Source organism: Chanodichthys erythropterus, chromosome 23, assembly GCF_024489055.1.
Source record: "Chanodichthys erythropterus isolate Z2021 chromosome 23, ASM2448905v1, whole genome shotgun sequence".
NCBI lineage: Eukaryota > Metazoa > Chordata > Actinopteri > Cypriniformes > Xenocyprididae > Chanodichthys > Chanodichthys erythropterus.
In genome coordinates, this window is record NC_090243.1 from 23,182,585 (window position 1) to 23,201,220 (window position 18,636).

The following is an 18,636-nucleotide window of genomic DNA, read 5'->3' on the forward strand; positions in this document are numbered from 1 at the left end:
TATGCAGTCGTGTCTCCTTGAAGACCAGGCAGGGATGGACTGGGACCAAAAATCGGCCCTGGCATTTTGGCCCAGACCGGCCCACCACCACATAAGATCACAAATACCACCCGTCCTTCCGCTTTATATTATATAATTATATAATATAATGTTATTACGCTTATATTATATAAGCGTAATAATTTCATGACTATATAATTATATATTACTAATTATATAATATATTACTAATTATGTAATTTCATTTTATATATATATATATATATATATATATATATATATATATATATATATATATATATATATATATACACACACACACATTTTATTTTTTTTTAAAGTTGTTTCCAACCAAGTCACCACAATACGATGAATGCACACTGAGCATAACTCAACACACAACAGTAAATCCATTAGCCTTAATACAGTTTACATATTCTTATCACAATGTTAATTGTTGTTGTTGTTGTGAGTGATTTATATCCAACAAGCTATGGTAAACAAGCTAGGTAACATTATAATCGCTAAAATAGCGGACTCACAGGAAAAAATCATCAGTTATCTTTTTTGTTGTTGTTGTTATGACTTATTACTCAGCACCGTCAGCGTTGAAGAGAAAATAATCACTTCATCCGATGTTTTTGAATAAAATAGCCTTGACAGCCGACTTACTGGAACTCATCTGTCTGTACTGCTCTCTCCCGCCGGCGCCGCCGGACTTCTACAGAATCTACACACACGCGAGTGTGACGTGTGCGGTGGACCAAAGCACTGTGAGGCATAGGAGGGGTGACTCAGAATGTTTCTAAACTTAAAACGCCCGTTTGTGCTTTACTACTTACATAATTATTTTAAGTTTATATAATTTATGCACAATACTTAGCGTGGTTATTAATTATATTTGTTTGGGGGGACAGCAGTCAGATAGGGGGGGTCCTGTCCCACCCGCGATTTACGCTCCTGCTGCTACTGCCGAAAACATTTTTGTCAATTTGACACATTTGGCAGCGTTTTTTTTTTTTTCTCTCACGCAGCTTCTCTGCACCTCCTTTGCGTTTCTTCTCCATGATCACACTAAAGCATTGGGCCGCCGATCTAGGCCTACCACTTTCATGGGCCGAGAGAAATTTTTTTTTTTTTTAAATTTTTTTTTTTTTTGCCGAACATCGCCACCACGTTGCGGAGGTCCTCCAACGCTTACGGCAATTCCATCTGTTCCTCAAAGCAGAGAAGTGCTCATTCCACCAGCCCTCTGTCCACTTCCTGGGTTACGTAATTGATCACAGTGGCATCCGGATGGACGAGGGGAAATTCTTTGCTATCCAGACCTGGCCCACTCCAACCACCATAAAAGAACTTCAACGCTTCCTCGGATTCTCCAATTTCTACCGTCGCTTCATCAAGAACTACAGTACCATAGTCAGCCCACTCACCAACCTGTTACGTAAGCAGCCCAAGTCTCTGTCCTTGTCCCAACCTGCCACCAACGCGTTTGAGACCCTCAAGAAAGCCTTCACCACCGCTCCCCTCCTCGTCCACCCTAACCCGGACTTACCTTTCGTCGTGGAGGTGGACGCCTCCACCACCGGAGTGGGAGCGGTCCTATCGCAGCAGCAGGGGACACCAAGTAGACCCCATCCATGTGCCTTCTTCTCCCGCAAGCTCAACCCGGCGGAGGTCAACTATGACATCAGTGACCGTGAGCTCATGGCAGTCAAGCTTGCCCTGGAAGAATGGAGGCATTGGTTGGAGGGGGCTAACCATCCCTTTCAAGTTCTCACTGATCATAAAAACCTAGAGTATCTGAAGGCTGCTAAAAGACTCAACCCTCGCCAAGCTCGCTGGGCCATGTTCTTTTCATGGTTCAATTTCTCCATATCCTATCGTCCAGGTTCCAAGAATATAAAAGCAGATGCTCTGTCTCGTCTCCATGCTCCAGAGGAAAAAAATGAAACTCCAGAAACTATCCTGCCTGAATCAATCTTCGTGAGCCCTATCCAGTGGTCGGAAGAGACCTTACCCTCCTCCAATGCCTCCTCACGCACTCTGCCGGGTTGCCCCCAGGGCTTGCAGTACATCACACGGGTACGTCGCACTCCACTTCTGCACACCGTTCACTCTTCACTTGGCACTGGCCACCCGGGGGTCAATGAGACCCTCTCGCTGCTCAAACAACGCTTCTGGTGGCCCAACATGGCCAACGACGTCAGGAGGTACGTGCCGTGCTGCAGGGAGTGTGCCATCTCCAAGAGCCCACGCCATCTTCCCACCGGGAAGTTCAATACTCTGCCCGTTCCTGAGAGACCCTGGTCACACCTGGGAGTGGACTTCGTCATCGATCTCCCCGAGTCTGATGGTCACACTTGCATCTTGGTAGTTGTAGACCGCTTCTCCAAAGCCTGCCGTCTGATTCCCCTGGAAGGGCTACCTACCGCCATGACTACTGCAGAATTGATGTTCAGCCATGTCTTTCATCATTATGGAATCCCAGAGGACATAGTCTCTGACAGAGGGCCCCAATTTATCTCCCGTGTCTGGAAGGCGTTCTTCTCCCTCCTGGGTGTGACCGTCAGCCTGTCGTCCGGATACCATCCTCAGTCGAATGGGCAGACGGAACGGAAGATCCAGGAGATAGGCCGCTTCCTGCGTACCTTCTTTCACGGCCACCAGGACTCCTGGAACCAGTACCTGGGTTGGGCCGAGTACGCACAAAACTCCCTCCGACAAGCCACAACTGGACTGACACCTTTTCAGTGCGTACTCGGTTACCAACCCCCACTGTTCCCCTGGGACGGGGAACCCTACAACGTTCCGGCAGTCGACTACTGGTTCCGGGAGAGCGAGAGGGTTTGGGACTCAGCACACCACCAACTGCAGAGAGCCCTGCGCAGACGCAAGATGACAGCCGACCTTCGGCGCTCCGCCCCTACCTACCAACCAGGGCAGAAGGTCTGGCTGTCCACCAGAGACATCAGGATGTGTCTGCCCTGCAAGAAGCTGAGTCCCCGCTTTATTGGCCCGTTCACCATCCTTCGACAGATCAACCCAGTCACGTATCGCCTCCAACTCCCTGCACCGGACAAAAGAATTCATCCCACGTTTCATGTCTCACTATTAAAGCCTCACCACCCTTCTGTTCTTCCTTCCACAGAACCTGACGTGGCAGCCGTCGAGCCCCCCCTTCCACTCATCCTGGATGATGGTACTGCCTATGTGGTGTAATTATGATTTTACTTTTTATTTAATATTTTGGCGAAATCAAGCACTCAAAATTAATTGAGGAATCGTGAAATCTGGCTACAAATATCTTTACCATGGTTCAAAATCCAATGCATAGCACATTAAAATATTGAAATTATAGCTATGAAAACATTGCATTAGTATCAAATCATGTTTAATTAATCTCACAATTAACTACAATAGTCAAAAATATAAAGTTCCACATGTTTGTGAACATACCTAAAAATGATGCATGTGATTAACCTTGTTTTCTTTTCTTTTTCGCTTCTCAGCGCCAGAGTGCTGTCAGTATGAGGTGGGGGCGGGGCGAAGTGGAAATAGTGTGTTGCGTGTGCTTAAGTTAACTCTTTTTAATATCTATTTTTCTGTTTACATTTATTTTTAAGTTAATATTACTATACAACCGTAATATTACTATATTACCTACAGAATATTAGTTTATTTATATATTTAGAATTTTTTAAATAAAAATCCCCCTGGGATTTGGTGGCACTGATTATAAATGATAATCAAACAACAAAAGAAAAGCTTTAATAAGGGTTAATCTATGTTTAAATTAAACAGTTATGACTATGCAGAGTTATTTTATATTTGATTATTCAAGTTCTGGGATATTTTTACTTACTACTATTAGATCTACCTGAAAAATATAGGCCTATAGCATTGTTTAATTTGTATCTTTAAATATTTTTACCATGGTATTGACTTTGGTATCGAGTATTGTGCACTTTTGGTGGTATTGGTACCGACTACTAGATTTTTGGTATTGTGACATCCCTATTTATTACTAAAAAGTTTTAAGTATTACAGAATGTTTTAATAAAGCTAAAATGTTTTAAAAAGCTATAAAAGGCTATACTATTCCATCTTTGAATCATATTTAAATTATTATAAGAGTTTCCTTTCTGTTGTCTATGGTCAAGGTTTATAGGGATTTTAAGAAGTAATTAGTAACGAGTTGAATTACTTATTGAGTAATTAAATTACTTTTCAGACAGAGTAATTAGAAAAGTATTTTAAATACAACATTGATGATGTAATTAGTAATTAGTGATTAATTACTTTTTTGAAGTAACGTACCCAACACTGGTTATGTCCAATCCTGCTCCTGGAGGGCCATTTTCCTGAACACTTTAGGCTCAGCCTGCTCCAACACACTTGCCTGGAGACTTCTAGTGAGTCTAAAGAGCTTGATTAGCTGGTTCAGATGTGTTTAAATGGGGTTGGAGCTGAACTCTGCAGGACAGTGGCTCTTCAGGAGCAGGTTTGGACACCCCTGGTCTAGACTGTGATGATTTTCTGACAAATAAAGACTTTTTGAAATCAGAATTGTACTTTTGTAGTTTTGTATGGTTGACTATTCATCCTCCTGCATAGTCCAATAGTGAAAACAGTTTATCCTTACACAACTTTATCTCGATAATGTGTGAATTAACTTTTGGAGAATTAGAGCAACTTTCCTGTCTGATCTGTAATAAGGAATTATGTTATTAATGACGTTTAGTGAGTGTGGATGAAAACACACCAAGATTCTGTGGAGTCTTTCTCCTTGAAAGTGTTATTATGCATGCGTGTCACCTCGCGGCATGACATTTGCATAATTAAATGCAGAACAATTGTGTATACATGCCTTAGTCAGCAGCTCAGCTCATAGTCACAGCTGTGACCCTGAGCTATAGGTCACAATCAGTCCCAGAAGAACACATTCACATTCAAGTGCTCTATTGTCCTGCTCAGAGGGCACGTGTGATTAGAGGAAGGGCATGTAAACTGTGCCATAGCTTCCTCAGGAATCACATTTGCCAAGCAACTTTTAGTCATAATGGTGTGGACTTGTATTGTTCCCGGATGCAAGAATTCAAAGAGTAAATGTTTACTGAGTTACTTTGGGTTTCCAGTAAAGGATCGTAGATATGGAGAGAACACTGCGACAGAGAATCTGTTCAACATTTCAAACAGGATGAATATGAAAACAGTGTTTTAGGCCAAACAGAGGGAATAAAACTGAAAGAAATTTCCATTATCTCAGTTCTGCCGTCACATACAGGGAGGAAAACTATTACAAACTATTACAACAGTGTTACATTTTTACCATAATACTGTTTATAAATTAGACAAAGTGAAAAACTATTTGAACAATTTTACCTTTACAATAACTGTTTTGTATTAACCCTCTGTCTATCCGATTGTCTATCCGACTGTATACAAAAAATGCAAAAGTACCATTCGCATTTTCATGAAAGCCCTGGAGCTGTCAAAAGAGTTTTGCTAACAAATAAATGGGAATTTCTTGGTCCATGTAACACAGGGAACCAATACAAAGAAGTTACACTTTTAGTAATTAATTCAAAGCTTTTTATTGTCTTATTATTGCATAAGATCATATCATGATTTTGATGTTAATTTACTTGAGAAGCATTAACCAGCGTTTCGCAGAAAAAGAATCTGTAATGTTTATTTCAGCAGATTTCCCCCCTCAGATATAAGTTATATTATACTTACGGTTCTCAGTGGCAAATATGGTGATATTGTGGACAGAGTTGATTTCCCTGTCTAGAGGTTTGGCTGTGCTGATGACACCAGACAGGGCATCCACATTGAAGAACCGCTCCAGGTCCGTGTTACGGTCTATGGAGTACCTGGACACACCAGTAATGAGTCTTTCAATCATAACAAGGAAAATAAACTCTTCTTTATTGGCTTTCTTCTTTTCTTATTTATCATCATTGGCTCTAACCTGGAAAATAATTCACCTGATTAACTGTAGCATGACTAAAATAAATTAACAGATGCTTTTGTTCCATAAATTTAAATTTAAACAAGAAACATATCCTCCTATGTTGTTATTAAACAAGTACAGATATTAAATCCAAAGCCCAATCACTGATCTAACTCAGTTTCCTTCAGTCACAGAGAGGCTATTCTCAAAAAAATTAAATAAGCGAGTAATTTAATTTTTTGATTGAAATGACAGATAATCATAACGTCCAAGCCCCAATGCCTCACAATAATTCTTCAATTAGCAAATAAATGTAAAGGATAACAGAAACAGTGTGCATGTCAGAATGGATTCTGTAGTTTTGGCATGTTCTGCTCAGATGAATGAGTTACACTGTCCCTGCAAGCCACATGGTTCAAGAATTATTACCCTTTCAATCTACATATAGATATTTTAAAGGAAATTTGATCAAAGATATTTTAAATCTATTGGTTAAGTACTCAATCTTATTCATTCCTGTTTGAAATCTTCATGAATAAAATAAGCTTGTAATCCTTTACTACAGAAACTGTTGGCATGACATTAATCTTAGTTAAATAGTTTTAACATTGAGACCCCAAATGACAAATCTATTTGAGGAACAAAACAAATGTCATTATTCACTACTAAACTTTCCCTCCAATGAAGCTCTAAAAAAATGGCACGTTGATGCGATGCACATGTAATAATTATTAATTATACATGTTAATTATAAAAAATTAAAAAATAAATCACCAAGTGATATACTTCATTGGTGTATCTGCCAATACTGAAGTTAAGAAAACTCTTCAAAATCTTCAGGAATTTTTTGGGTTTACTCATCTTATGGAAAAATGTGTTGTATCAACTTAATTGATTGTAATAATTGATATTAATTGTCTGTGTTCAGCTGATCATTAAATAAAACTTTCCACTAAACAAAGTTTCCAAAACAAATTGTATATAGTGAAATGAAAAGACTTCGTCAAAGTCACCAAAGAAAACACCAGTCACTCTAATGGTGACTTCAAACACAACACTTTTACAAACAAACAAACAATAAATAAATGTATGTATGTATGTATGTATGTATGTATGTATGTACATACAACAATTTTGGTCAAATGCTTTGACCAAAAACACAAATTCGAGTCATCAGACTGTCAGACTGTTGAACCAGAGATAGTTCTCCTCGTTGGCCTCTCTGTTTCTATGTGCACTGAACACAGAAGGAAGTGATTAAATTGATGCACAGCAGCCAGTGGCAGGACTATGTTTGTTTCATTGTGTTTTAGGGTACGTTTACATAACAATGATGTACTAAAAAATGGAAAAGTTTTTTCTTTGCATTCTTGAATTTTTTTTGCATAATTGACAACGTTGTCAAAATGATCCCGTTCACACAGATCCACGAAAACAATTAAAAACGTCTCGGGTTACAGATGTAACCCTGGTTCCCTGAGTAAGGGAACGAGACGCTGCGTGAAACGCATTGGGAACCTTCTGCGTGATATCGTCATTGAAGCACTCCTGTATCCAACCAATCGTGTAACGAGACGTCAGAGACGGGTGACGTCACGGACCAGGAAACTATAAAGCATGCCCGGCTGCAGAGAACACTAGCTTCTGTGGCAAATCTGAAGCAAGCACTCGCAAGCATGCAGGGGTACGGCAAGAGACGCAGCGTCTCGTTCCCTTACTCAGGGAACCAGGGTTACATCTGTAACCCGAGACGTTCCCTTTCGTGGGAACTATCGACGCTGCGTGAAACGCATTGGGAACGCAATCCCAACTGTGCCGTACTTCAAGTGCTTGTTCATGTTAGCTCGAGAGTACGGAGGAGCCCGGAGTGGAGCCTACATCAAGGTTGTAATATCTGATAAACGTATGCTGGCTTGACCATCCAGCTGCGTCACAAACGTCACTCATAGAGACGCCCGACATCAAAGCTCTTGACGCCGCCATACCCCTTGTGGAATGAGCACGGACATTAAATGGAGAGGCCTGTCCGGCCGCTTTGTATGCTAGTGAGATGGCCTCGACCACCCACTTACTCATTCTCTGCTTGGACGCCGGTCCCCCTTTATTAGGGGAGCCGTAACAGACGAACAGTTGCTCTGTTTTCCGCCACAGGGCAGCTCTGTGGACGTATGCATCCAAAGCCCTAACTGGGCAGAGCAGATTCAGTTTTTCCTGATCCGAGGATGTAAATGGAGGAGGGTGGAAAGCTTGAAGCACAATAGGACCCGGGACATTGGTGGGGACCTTTGGCACATAGCCTGGTCTAGCATGAAGAAATGCTCTCACCATTCCAGGAGCGAACTCCAGATACGAGGGGGCCACTGAAAGGGCCTGAAGATCTCCAATTCTTCTCAGAGAAGTAATAGCAAGCAAAAATATAGTCTTTAAAGTTAGGAACTTTATAGACACCTCCTCCAGTGGTTCAAAGGGAGCCTCGGCTAACCCTTGTAGAACCACTGATAAGTCCCAAGCCGGGGTCCTTGTGCGCACTGGAGGCCTCAACCTCAGTGTACCACGGAGGAAGCGTGACACGAGGGGGTCTCGACCCACCGAGGTATCCCCCCCAACATGGTAGGCTGATATAGCCGCAACATAAACCTTCAAGGTTGAGTAAGATAGGCCTTCCGAGAATTTTTCTTGGAGAAAGCATAGCACAGAGCTTATTGGAGCATGAAAAGGGTCTATTTCATGTCGTCTACACCAAGTAGAGAATAGATTCCATTTATAGGAATAAAGCTTCCTCGTGGAGGGAGCCCTGGAGCTAAGTATGGTCTCAACAACCTCAGTTGAGAGACCAGCCTCTATGAACCTGGCCCCCTCAGAGGCCAGGCCCACAGTTTCCATAGTTCTGGGCGGGGATGTACTATCGTGCCGCCCGCCTGAGATAGGAGATCTGGCCTTAAGGGAAGCTCCATTGGAGAGCCATCTATCATGGACACCAAGTCCGAGAACCATATTCGGGTCGGCCAGTGCGGGGCCACCAGTATTAGGCTGACCCCTTCTTGGCGTACTTTCTCCAGGACTCGTGGGAGCAGAGCGAACGGGGGAAAAGCATACAGACGTAGCCTCGGCCACGTCTGTACCATGGCATCCAAACCAAAACAGCTTCCCCTGAGACCACAGGAGGATCCGACGGGCCAAGTAATTTAGTTGGCGAGACCGTAGGCCCCCCTGATGATTTATATAAGAGACCACTGACATATTGTCTGTGCGGACCAGCACATGGTAGTCTCTCAGGTCTGGGAGGAAGTGTTTTAGTGCTAGAAACACCGCCATCATCTCCAGCCGATTTATGTGCCAGGAGAGATGATGGTCTTCCCAAAGACCTTGGGCTGAGCGACCGTTCATGATCGCTCCCCAGCCCGTGAGGGAAGCGTCTGTTGTAAGCATTGTACGACAACCAGAGGTTCCCAACACGGGACCCTGGGACAGGAACCAGGGGTCTTTCCACATAGTTAGGGCACGAAGGCATCGCCGTGTGACTTTGATCATTCGAAAAGGGTTCCCCCTCGGGGAGAACCCCCTGGTCCTGAGCCACCACTGTAGGGGTCTCATGTGCAGGAGGCCAAACGGAATTATGTTGGACGCAGCTGCCATTAGACCCAACAGTTTCTGAAACTGTTTCACAGTGAGAGACTGGCCTAACTTCACCCCTTTTACGGTTGACAGAACAGAGCTCACACGGGCAGGAGTCAGACGTGCCCGCATTGTTGTGGAGTCCCACATAACACCTAGATAGTTGGTGATCTGAGCTGGTATCAGTACACTCTTCTTGGCATTGAGCCTCAGCCCAAGCCTTTTCATGTGAGCCAGAACAGCATCTCGATGTTGAACTGCTTGTTGCTCTGAATGAGCTAGAATCAACCAATCGTCGATGTAATTCAGTATGCGAATGCCCTGGAGTCTCAAGGGAGCCAGGGCTGCATCCACGCACTTCGTGAATGTGCGGGGTGATAAAGATAGGCCAAACGGAAGAACCTTGTATTGGTAAGCTTCGCCCCCGAAAGCAAACCTGAGGAACTTCCAGTGAGAAGGATGGATGGACACATGAAAGTATGCATCTTTCAAGTCTATCGTCACAAACCAGTCCTCGGACCTGATTTGGGAAATGATCTGTTTGAGTGTAAGCATCTTGAATTTTAATTTTTGTACAGATCGATTTAACACACGTAAATCTATGATAGGACGAAGTCCTCCATCCTTCTTTGGAACTATGAAGTAACGGCTGTAAAAACCCGACAGCTTGCTGGGAGGAGGAACCCTTTCTATAGCTCCTTTCTGCAAAAGTGTCATGACTTCCTGTTCCATAACCAGAGACTGCTCGGGGGTCACCACTGTGGGAAGGACCCCGTTGAATCTGGGCGGGTGAGACCCGAACTGTATTTTGTAACCCTTTTCTATCATGAGCAGCACCCAATTTGATATATTCGGTAGAGTTTTCCATTCTTCTAGAAAATCTACTAAGGGAACCAGCCTCTCGAGACTGGTCTCTGGTGTTTTTTGAGCACTTGGCTCGGCGCTCTGAAACGGCACGCCGGCAGAGGTCAGCCGAATCAAGTGAGGGCCGACCTTCCTCGGAAAGTCGGCGGGGACCTGACGCACACTGGATGATAGATATGGCGAGGTCCCCGGAGGGCGCTGGAGGGAAGCGGGTGTCAGATGTGTTAACACCAGGCTTCCTCCAGACGGGGGCCACCCTCTTGGGTCCTGACCCACAGATATCAGGACCGCTTTTTAGAAGCCTTCCGTGCCACAATGACGGCCCGCAGGTCCGTCTTGGCGTGGGAAGGCTTCTGTTGTGCGGCTCGCCCCTGTCCCCAGAATCTACGTGGGGGAGCACAGGCGGCCACACTTATTTTTTGTTGCGCTCTGTGGTGCGCTGAGGAGCTCGTTGCGGGCCGAAACTGCTCCCGTTCAACAGTCTCGGCGGGGACTTTAGACCGGCGGGGGAAGAACCTCTGAAACGCCGCAGATTGTTTCTTGGTCTCCTGGAACCTCTCGACGACAGTTGTAACTGCGTCGCCGAAGAGGCCCGCAGGAGACAGCGGCGCATCCATAAGGGCAGCTTTGTCTCTGTCCCTTATGTCTGAGAGGTTCAGCCACAAGTGCCTCTCCGTGGCCACCAGGGCTGCCATAGAACGGCCCACCTCTTTGGCCGTCTCCTTAGTGGCACGGAGAGCCAGGTCTGTTGCCATACGCAGTTCCTGGATGCACTCAAATGTGGCCTCCCCGCTGGTATCAATTTCCCCCAGCAGGTCGGCTTGGTAAGCCTGCAGCAGCGCCATAGTATGGAGACACGCTGCTGCCTGACCTGCCGCCGCATATGCTTTGCCCACCAAGTTGGATGTAGTTTTAAGGGGCTTGGTGGGCAGCGTCGGTGCTTTCAGGGACGATGCCGACTCAGGCGAGAGATAGCCCGCGAGCGTCTCTTCAACCCGGGGCATTGCCGCGTAACCATGCTGTTTCAACCCCACGATGTTACTATAGAGTGAAGTCTGGGGGCTGAACACTCGATGTTGTACTGGTCTATTCCAGGACCTAGACACCTCAGTGTGTAGATCCGGGAAGAACGGTAAGCACCGACGCTGGGGTAGTGAATGCGCGGGGAGAAAGCGTTCATCAAGCTTACTTTTCTGTTTTAAGTCTCCCCGCTCTGTTTCAGGCCAACTGATATTTAACTTGTCTACAGCTCTGGTCACTACCCCTAAGAGCTCCTCATATGCGGGGGAAGAGGATGGCGGTCCCTCTTCCCCTGCGTCGACGCTCATCACATCAACATCCTCAGATGAAGATAGATGAAGCGCCGATGTCTCTCCCCGAGGGGAAGAAACCGCAGGGCGTGCTTCCACCACGGCAGGAGAGACATTGGGTCTGGCAGCTAAAGGGAGAGATAGGGCGGAGCCCGTCTCAACCCCCGCTGCCAGATCCATCTGTGAACCCCACGAATGGAGTCTCCGCTCCGCCTCAGCAGCAGCGGGACCCGATCCGCGGGGAACACCGACCGAGGCACCCTCTCTCTTGTCAAAGAGTGCCCGGCGAGATCTCAACACTCTAAGGGTGAGCTTCTCACAGTGCACGCAGACAGCTCCCTCGAGAGCTGCCTGCGCGTGCTCAACCCCCAGGCAAACTACACACATATCGTGAGTGTCCCCGTCAGGAATAAATCGAGTGCAGGGAGATGCACACTTCCTGAACTGTTTGCCTTCCGCCATTATTTATATATATTGTGTCTTTCTTTGTGTATATATACAGTGTTGTGGAACTCTTGTCCTCAGACAAAGAGACGACAAACAAACACTAAATAAGACGCACAGACAGCGGTAACAATATACACAAGTGTTGCTGAAACTCTTGTCCTCAGACAAAGAGTGAAATCAGGGATGATAATAAGACAGACAAACACTAAATAAGACACACGGGATAACATGGAGCGCTTGCTGAAGATAGCAGAAGCTAGTGTTCTCTGCAGCCGGGCATGCTTTATAGTTTCCTGGTCCGTGACGTCACCCGTCTCTGACGTCTCGTTACACGATTGGTTGGATACAGGAGTGCTTCAATGACGATATCACGCAGAAGGTTCCCAATGCGTTTCACGCAGCGTCGATAGTTCCCACGAAAGGGAACTCTATATTCTGCTGCCAGGCCAGTATCACTTTGTAAAGAAACAATATTTGCCTATAGACTGAACACGAAACGCACATGACATCACCGTTTTCACAAATTTGCTGTTTTGTTGTTTACACAGGGACAATAACGGTATCGTTTTCAAAAACGTGCATTTTGAAACCCGTTTTCCAAAGCTTGCGTTTCAGGCCCCCAAAATGCAGTTGTAATGTAAATGAATGGCCAAAAAACATAAATTTTCTGTTTTCAGTTGAAAATCATTGTGTAACCAGCCCCTCAGTTACTCCTGGTCGGTTCTCATAAATGTATGGTGTCATTTTTGATCCTGAGATTATTCTAGTGTTTGTTCTGAGTTTGTAAAGTTTAATAAAGGCTGTTATTGTTACCTCCTTCATCTTCATTGTGCGCCGTTACCACACAATACGTGACAGCCAGTTATCTGTAATCCTTTAATTTTAGCTAAAACTAAAAAGTTTATTTATTTTATATACTATATATTTTATATATATATATATATATATATATATATATATATATATGTTACAGTACAGAAGGGACAGAGATCGACTTTAACAGGTAAATGAGCTTTATTGAGAACCAGTATGAACAGTGGCAGAAGTGTAGGTGAGTGAGCAGTGAAGTTAAGCAGGTTCTTGAGATGAAGAATGATAATAGAGTTCTTTTGTGGTTTACAGATACCAGAGACCTTGGAACTGGAGACGCTGGAGACACTGGAAGTTAGGAGCACTCACACAGAGAGGAGAGAATACACGAGGAGATTCTTGGAGACAGGTAAATAGATCGCGGGGAGTCCTTAAGGTAAGCATACAGGTAAGTTAATGCAAACGAGACCGGACATTGAGTGGTGTGTGTGAGTGCTCTTTATGCAGGCTGTGATGAGGTGCTGATGAGGTGCAGGTGATCAGTATTCTGGTGATTGGGTGCGCTGTGATTGGTGAGCGGTAGAGCCTGACATGTCTGTGACAGTACCCCCCCCTCCACGGCCCACTCCTGAGGGCCGAGGACCCCGGCGTCGAGGTGGCCGTCCTCTTGCACATGGGGCAGGTCTGTCAGGGTGATTTGCGTGGAAGGTAAGTAGCAGATTGGGATCAAGGATGTCGCTCCTGGGGACCCAAAAGCGCTCTTCAGGGCCATATTCCTCCCAGTCCACCAGGTATTCCAACTGGCCACCACGGCGCCAGGAGTCTAAGATGTCCCGTACTTCATAGGTGGCTCCGTCTTCCACGATGAGTGGAAGGGGGGGTTTGGCGGCTGCCACGTCAGGCCCTGTGGAGAGAGGAACAGAGGGATGGTGAGGCTTGAGGAGAGGTGGGATGTATATGATACTGTGAGGGGAGTTGTAGCTGGTATGTCACCGGGTTGATCTGCTTGAGGATCTTGAACGGACCAATGAACCTGGGACTCAGCTTCTTGCAGGGCAGACGCAGGCAGATGTCTCTTGTCGATAGCCATACTTTCTGTCCGGGTTGGTAGGTGGGAGCGTGAGAGCGACGAAGGTCGGCCGCCATCCTGCATCTGCGCAGGGCTCTCTGCAGATGGTGGTGTGCTGAGTCCCAGACCCTTTCGCTCTCTCTGAACCAGTAATCCACAGCTGGGACGTCCAATGGTTCCCCGGTCCACGGGAACAGTGGGGGTTGGTAACCGAGCACGCATTGGAATGGAGTGAGTCGGGTGGCAGGTTGACGCAGGGAGTTCTGTGCGTACTCGGCCCAACCCAAATACTGGTTCCAAAAGTCCTGGTGGTCGTGGCAGAAGGTACGGAGGAAGCGGCCTATTTCCTGGATCTTCCTCTCCGTCTGCCCGTTCGACTGTGGATGGTAGCCGGATGATAGACTTACGGTCACACCTAGGAACGAGTGGAAGGCTTTCCACACTCGGGAGATAAACTGAGGTCCTCTGTCTGAGACGATATCCTCTGGTATTCCGAAGTACCTAAACACGTGATTGAACATAAGTTCGGCTGTCTCCATGGCAGTGGGTAACCCTCTCAGTGGAACTAAACGACATGACTTGGAGGATCAATCGATGATTCTAGAATGCAGGTGCAGCCCTCTGATGCGGGTAGATCCGTTACAAAGTCCACTCCTAGGTATGACCAGGGTCGGTTAGGAATGGGACGATAGGAAATGGTGAAGTCAAATCGGGAGAAGAATAAGGCCCAGCGTGCTTGTCTAGGATTTAATCTTTTGGCGGCTCGTAAATATTCCAGGTTCTTATGGTCTGTCAGCACAAGGAACTGATGTTTAGCTCCCTCCAACCAATGCCTCCACTCTTCTAGAGCCAACTTCACGGCTAGGAGTTCTCTGTTTCCTATGTCGTAGTTGACCTCCGCCGGGTTTAGCTTGCGGGAGAAGAAAGCGCATGGATGGAGTCTACTTGGTGTCCCCTGCTGCTGAGACAAGACGGCTCCAACTCCTGTGGTGGAAGCGGCCACCTCCACGACGAAAGGGAGGTCTGGGTTAGGGTGGACGAGGAGGGGAGAGGTGGTGAAGGCTTCTTTGAGGCTTTCGAAGGCGTTGGTGGCAGCTGGTGTCCAGGACAGAGACTTGGGCTGGTTTCGGAGCAGGTTGGTGAGTGGATGGGTTATGGAGCTGTAATTCTTGATAAATCGTCGATAGAAATTAGCAAAACCTAGGAAACGTTGGAGTTCTTTTATGGATGTTGGAACTGGCCAGGTCTTGATGGCATCCACCTTCCCCTTGTCCATCCGGATGCCACTGTGATCAATGATGTACCCAAGGAAGTGAACTGAAGACTGGTGGAATGAGCACTTTTCTGCCTTGAGGAAGAGATGGAATGGGCGAAGTTGTTGGAGGACCTCTGCAACGTGGTGGCGATGTTCGGCCAGGCTCCGGGAGTATATCAAGATGTCTTCGATATAAACCAGCACGAAACTGTGTAGGAACTTCCGGAGCACCTCATGTATGAAATCCTGGAATACGGAGAGGGTTGTTGACCAGGCCATACGGCATGACAAGATATTCATAGTGGCCGGTGGGCGTGATGAAGGCGGTCTTCCACTCGTCCCCCTCGCGTATCCGGATGAGGTTGTACGCGTTGCAGAGGTCCAACTTTGTGAACACAGTGGCACCACGGAGATGTTCCAGGGCCGCTGGGACGAGAGGAAGGGGATATCGGAACTTGGCGGTGATTTTGTTCAGGGAGCGGTAGTCGATGCAGGGCCTCAAGCCTCCATCCTTTTTTGCCACAAAGAAGAAGCTCAAAGCAGCAGGGGAAGTAGACGGGCGGATGTATCCTTGAGCAAGGGCCTCTTTGATGTATTCCTCCATGGCCTTCTCCTCCGGGAATGGAAAGGGGATAGATCTTACCCCTTGGCACTGGCTCACCCGGAAGCAGATCGATGACACAGTCCCATGGCCGGTGTGGAGGCAGCTTGGAGGCTTTCTGTGGGCAGAAGACGTCACTGAAGGGGGCGGAGCACTCTGGAATCTAGGTGGAACGTTTCTCAACTGGACTCTCGATGGAGGTGGCACAGATGGTTAGCTCATGAGAGGATGATACTCGAGGAACTGGAAGGTCAGAGAAACAGCTTGAGAAACAGGCGTCGCCCCCACTTCAGGATCTCGCCAGTTCTCCAAGAGATGGTAGGGTTGTACTGTTCCAACCAGGGATGCCCTAGAACCACGTCAGAGGTGGATTCCTCCAGAACCAGCAGATGGACGTTTTCCAGATGAAGAATGCCGACACGTAATTGAATGGGACCCACACATCGGCGCACACATCTTCGGCTCAGAGGTTTTCCTGTGATTGTGTTGATCTGATAGACAGTCGGAGAGGGTGTGGTCTTGAGTTTGAGCTGCCGGCAGAGGGCACCGGAGATGAAGTTGGCGGCTGACCCTGAATCGAGGAGCGCCACCACTGGAAGGGAAATACCGGCAGCAGTAAGGTTGACAGCAGTGGTGAGTGGTTTCATCTTATTGTGTGAAGGAATAATGGCACTCACCATCGGTCGTGGGGGACGAGTTGGGCACGCCGAGATGATGTGCCCAGGTAAACCACAATAATACAATACAATACAATACAATACAAGTTTATTTATATAGCACATTTAAAAACAACTGGTGTTGACCAAAGTGCTTTACAAGGCAAAAGAAGTCGACAATAACGACAAAATTTAAGCACTAGAGAAACAATAAAAGTAAAAAGAATAAAAATAAAGGAGAACAGCTAGTTACAAAAGAAATTTAGGCCAATATGAGTCACGGGATATTGAAAGCCATGGAAAAAAAGTAAGTTTTCAGGGCAGATTTAAAAGTTGACAAGGTTTGGGCAGATCTGATGTAGGCTGGAAGGCTATTCCATAACTTGGGGCCGATGGCCGCAAATGTGCGATCACCCCTGTTTTTAAGTCTGGTTCTAGGAACATATAATAATTCAGAGTTCCTAGATCTAAGTGATCTAGACTGAGAAGAAGGAAGCAGTAATTCAGATAGGTACTGTGGCGCTTGGTTCCGCAAAGACTTAAAAACAAATAACAAGACAAGTCAATTCTGTATTTGACCGGTAACCAGTGAAGCGAAATCAGAACTGGTGTAATGTGATCATTTTTACACTTCCCTTTGAGGAGCCGGGCTGCGGCATTTTGGACTAACTGTAAGCGTGTGACACAAGACTGAGAGGCACCAATATACAAGGAATTACAATAGTCTAGGCGAGACGTCACAAATGCATGCATGACAGTTTCAAGATTCTTACCAGACAAAAAGGGCTTAACCTTTGCTAAAAGACGAAGATGATAGAAACAAGACCTAACCACAGAACCTATCTGCTTATCAAGTTTAAGACTGTAATCAAGCAAAACCCCCAGATTCCGAACACAGGTGGTACTGTAAGGTAACAAAGTATCGAGATCAACATCATGAATGCTGCAATCATTTGAACCAAACAAGATCATTTCAGTCTTGCTCTCGTTAAGACTTAAGAAATTACTAGCAAGCCAGAGTTTCAATTTGTCTAAGCAGTCAAATATAGGCTTAAAGGCAATAGAGACAGAGGTTCAGGGTCAGCCGTCTTTGGTGCTCGGAAGGAGTGAGAATTCTCAATGTTCATGGGTTCGTGGGCTGGTTCTGGAGGGCTGACGGGTTCAGGCCGGCGGAGGAGGTGGTGAAGGAGTTACTGGTCCTGGTGTTTTTCTATACATAACTGCATACGAGAGGCAAAGTGGATGGACAGTTGGATGAAGCGCTCGAGGCCGATGGAATCCTCGTATGCAGCGAGATGCAACCGCACCCGAGGATCCAACCCTTGATGGTAGGTGGTTATAATCATTCCATCCACTGGATGCGGCTAGCGTTCTGAACTGCAAGGCATAATCGTTAATATTCATGGAACCTTGTTTGAGATTACACAATTTATCACCAATAGAGGAGTCGTAGGAGGGTTTACCGAACACCTCCCGGAAGTGGGACACGAAGGAAGCATATGATTGAGTGACGGGACCATTTTGAGACCAGATGGATTCTGCCCACTGTAACGCCTTGCCTTGCAACTGGGAGATGATGAACGCTACCTTAGATACGTCTCTGGGGTAGAGGTGCGGTTGCATCTCCAGGACCAGAGCACACTGCAGGAGGAAGCCGCTGCAGTCCACCGCCGATCCTGAGTAGGGCGCTGGTCTGGCCATGGGACTGGCAGGTGCTGGCGGAGAGGAAGAGGTGACGGTGTTTGCGGAAGTGCTGACAGGTGATGGTGGAGGTGCGCTGGCGGTGAGTGTTCGTTGAAGATCCGGGGAGCTCATACTGGCCTCGCGCTGTTATGGTCCGGTCTTCTGTTACAGTACAGAAGGGACAGAGATCGACTTTAACAGGTAAATGAGCTTTATGGAGAACCAGTATGAGCAGTGGTACAAGTGCAGGTGAGTGAGCAGTGAAGTTAAGCAGGTTCTTGAGATGGAGGATGATAATAGAGTTTTTTTGTGGTTTACAGATACCGGAGACCTTGGAACTGGAGATGCTGGAGACACTGGAGACGCT

General features: G+C 46.3%; 1 protein-coding gene across 1 annotated transcript in view; it reads right to left on the minus strand.

The window, feature by feature from the left end:
• Nucleotides 1-18,636, minus strand: part of LOC137013463 (cadherin-7-like) — a 98,467-nt gene that overhangs the window by 32,127 nt on the left and 47,704 nt on the right. The window contains exon 6 of the mRNA XM_067377236.1: nucleotides 5,743-5,879. Within this exon, the coding sequence (XP_067233337.1) occupies nucleotides 5,743-5,879 (137 nt within the window). The remainder of the gene's footprint in view (nucleotides 1-5,742; nucleotides 5,880-18,636) is intronic.